Source organism: Poecilia latipinna, unplaced genomic scaffold, assembly GCF_001443285.1.
Source record: "Poecilia latipinna isolate Pla-1442-1.1 unplaced genomic scaffold, P_latipinna-1.0 Scaffold482, whole genome shotgun sequence".
In the NCBI taxonomy this organism is placed as follows: domain Eukaryota; kingdom Metazoa; phylum Chordata; class Actinopteri; order Cyprinodontiformes; family Poeciliidae; genus Poecilia; species Poecilia latipinna.
In genome coordinates this window covers 3,885-6,662 of record NW_015113098.1, presented here as the reverse complement: position 1 = coordinate 6,662, position 2,778 = coordinate 3,885, and the positions used below count along the sequence as shown (strand labels likewise).

Here is a 2,778-nt window from a genome sequence, read left to right as displayed (position 1 = left end):
CATACCAGCAATGGCCGAATTTTAAAACGCACCACTGGAATTGAGGAGCGACTTGGTCTGTATATATTCTGACATGGTCTAAGCCCTAAATGTCAAATATGCTGAGAATGACGATATTTGTTTTGCCAAAAGTCTGAAAAAGACTGGAAGAACTGCGGACTTTTAAAGTGTCCATAGCTGTGTCATAACCTGGTAGATATTTTCAGCTCGAAGAAATGGCTCTATCCCAGATCCAGTGCCTGGATGATAGCAACGTAAACCCGCGGATCCACGAGTCCAAACCGGAGTTCTTCTACTGTGAGGAGCAGCGTCTCGCGCTTGAAGCGCTCCTCCGGGATGGTCGCGAGGCGTTCGCGAAGTACCTGGAGGCTCGCGGCCTGCGGGGTTTCCTCTCCGACCTGGAGCAGGAGACACTGACCGCCGCTCTTGAGCCCTTTGACCCGGACACGGAGCTTTTCTCAGGGGAGGGAGAGGACGAGCAGGAGCCGCTGTCGTTGCAGTACTGGCCGGATGTTTCGGACACCTCTATCCCGCAAATGGACCTGGGCTGGCCTGACAGCGAGTCGTACAGAGGGGTGACACGCACGACAGTGTACACGCAGCCCCCGATGGAGGGTCAGGCCCACATCAAAGAAGTGGTCAGAAAAATGATTGCACAGGCGCAGAAGGTAGGTGTTTGCAGTTTACTTCAGTGTCATATTTTCTGTATCATCTCTATTATTTGACAAAAGAGCAAAAAAAAATAAATAAAAATAAAAATGAGCACATGTAAAAATGAATATTTAGTTTTTCTTTTATCTCATAGAATACCATATTTTTTGCTGTTCTGCTCTGCATAGCAGTATTTTATTTATTTATTTATTTATTTATTTATTTATTTATTTATTTATTTATTTATTTATTTTGTGAGGTATGTGGTTCTTTGCCTGGGGCGGCATGGCTAGAGGAGCACTACAAAATGAAACAATTAAGTTTTGTTTTACCCAATTGCTTGTCCATTTATTAGAAAATATTACTGAACACAACTAATGATGGTGATTATTGTGTGTGATTTTTAGGGTTCAACTTGGCCCTTTACTCTATTTGTGAACAGAAATTGACATTTCTTGTACCAATAGGAAGATCTTAGATAACGATTAGGAAAATTGCCCTTATGTTCTAATCCACATATTGTAGTTTATAATATATTCTCTCATATGTTTGAAATGGTGAAATTTAGTTTTCTTAAATGCTGTTTCAATCTGTAAGGAAAGCATTGCCTTTTTTTTTTCAGAATAGTTGTTTTAAAACCTCTGAAAAACCATGACCAGAATATCCAATGTGTGCCTAATGTGTACATATTAGTAAACCAAACCATGCTGTTTGGCTTTACTGTGGGAAACTCTCACATACGTTTGAGTTCTCAGCCCTAAAAATGACTGTCAGGTAACTAGGTTCCCAATTTTAAAAACAAAACTCAGCAAAATTAAAACTGACTAACTGTATACGTCATGTGAGGACCAGAGTCCATAGTCCACTGCAGAGCAAGTGTCAGTAGAGAGTGAAGTGCAACGTGATTATGGTGCTTTATCAAAGAAGTACTTCACACTGAAGCCATCCCTGCAACATTAACGCGTGTTAAGCCGAATATTTGCATGAGCATGTGCAGTGTACTGATAGGGTGCATGTGCATGAGTCAGCTTATGCAACTGACTCATCCGAGGCCTCACAGTTTATGACTTGTTTTAGTCCACAGCAGCTGTTCTGTAGAAAAAAAAATAAAATTTGAATGAAACATTCTCAGATTACTTCATTGAAATGCTTTCTCAATGGACAATTGGATGATTTGCCCTTATTTGAATTGCGTCTCAACTGCAGCAATTTTAATTATTTTGTGTGAGATGTATTAAGACGTGCAAAGTCTAAGGCATCAAACCTGCTAAAATCTAAGAGCACCACCATGTGTGCATTAATATGCATATTTTAAAGCTTGAACAGGTGGTGCACATTATTTAAGATTACCCAGGGGGATACAAAAGTCGCGCACACACTTGTGTTTCCTTTTCCAGGTGATAGCCGTGGTGATGGATGTCTTCACCGACGTCGACATCTTCAGAGATCTGTTAGATGCCGGGTTTAAAAGGAAGGTGTCTGTTTACATCCTGCTGGAACGCACAATGCTACCTCATTTCCTCTCGATGTGTCAGAGGGCCAACATGCATGCCGGGCACCTGAAGGTGAGCTGCTGTTTCCCACCTCAAAGACAGTATCAAAAAATACATCACAGAAATGTCCGTGTTGGAATAAATTAGTTGTAAATTAGCAAATTAGTACTTTATATAACAAGGGTAGGTGTGCCAGTTTGGTTTGGCACTCATAACTTTTTTACAAAATGACTATCAAGTGTTATATATAATTTAAAAAAAAAAAAAAAGATTTCTGTGTTGCCATTGGTTTCTCTTTCACACTGAATCACAAACACGCTCAAATAAAATGCTTTGGATCACTCGGTTGGCACTGAACAAGAGGGCGTGTCTATGTTGAATGTTATTAAATGTTATTCATTGTCATAAAGCAGAGAGATGGTTTTGGTAACATGGAGACATGTCAACTTAAGTAACTGTGACTGAAATTAATTGTAAGCCGAGGTCAACTCCACCCTTCACATTGACTGACTCCCCTGGTATGGATGTTCTAAAACCCTTAAAATAAATTTGTTTTTATTATTATTATTATTATTATTATTATTATTATTATTATTATTATTATTATTGCAGTAGGACGATCTCACACTAAAAA

The 2,778-nt window shown here is 39.4% G+C and overlaps 1 protein-coding gene across 1 annotated transcript; it reads left to right on the top strand.

Moving 5' to 3' along the window:
- Positions 1-6: 6 nt before the first annotated feature.
- LOC106951955 (protein FAM83G-like) lies at positions 7-2,216 on the top strand (the record flags this gene model as incomplete). The annotated part of the gene is made up of 2 exons (XM_015039751.1): positions 7-668; positions 2,049-2,216. Coding segments are annotated over exons 1-2 (621 nt in total), but the record flags the coding sequence as incomplete, so codon positions are not given.
- Between the last annotated feature and the right edge of the window lie 562 nt (positions 2,217-2,778).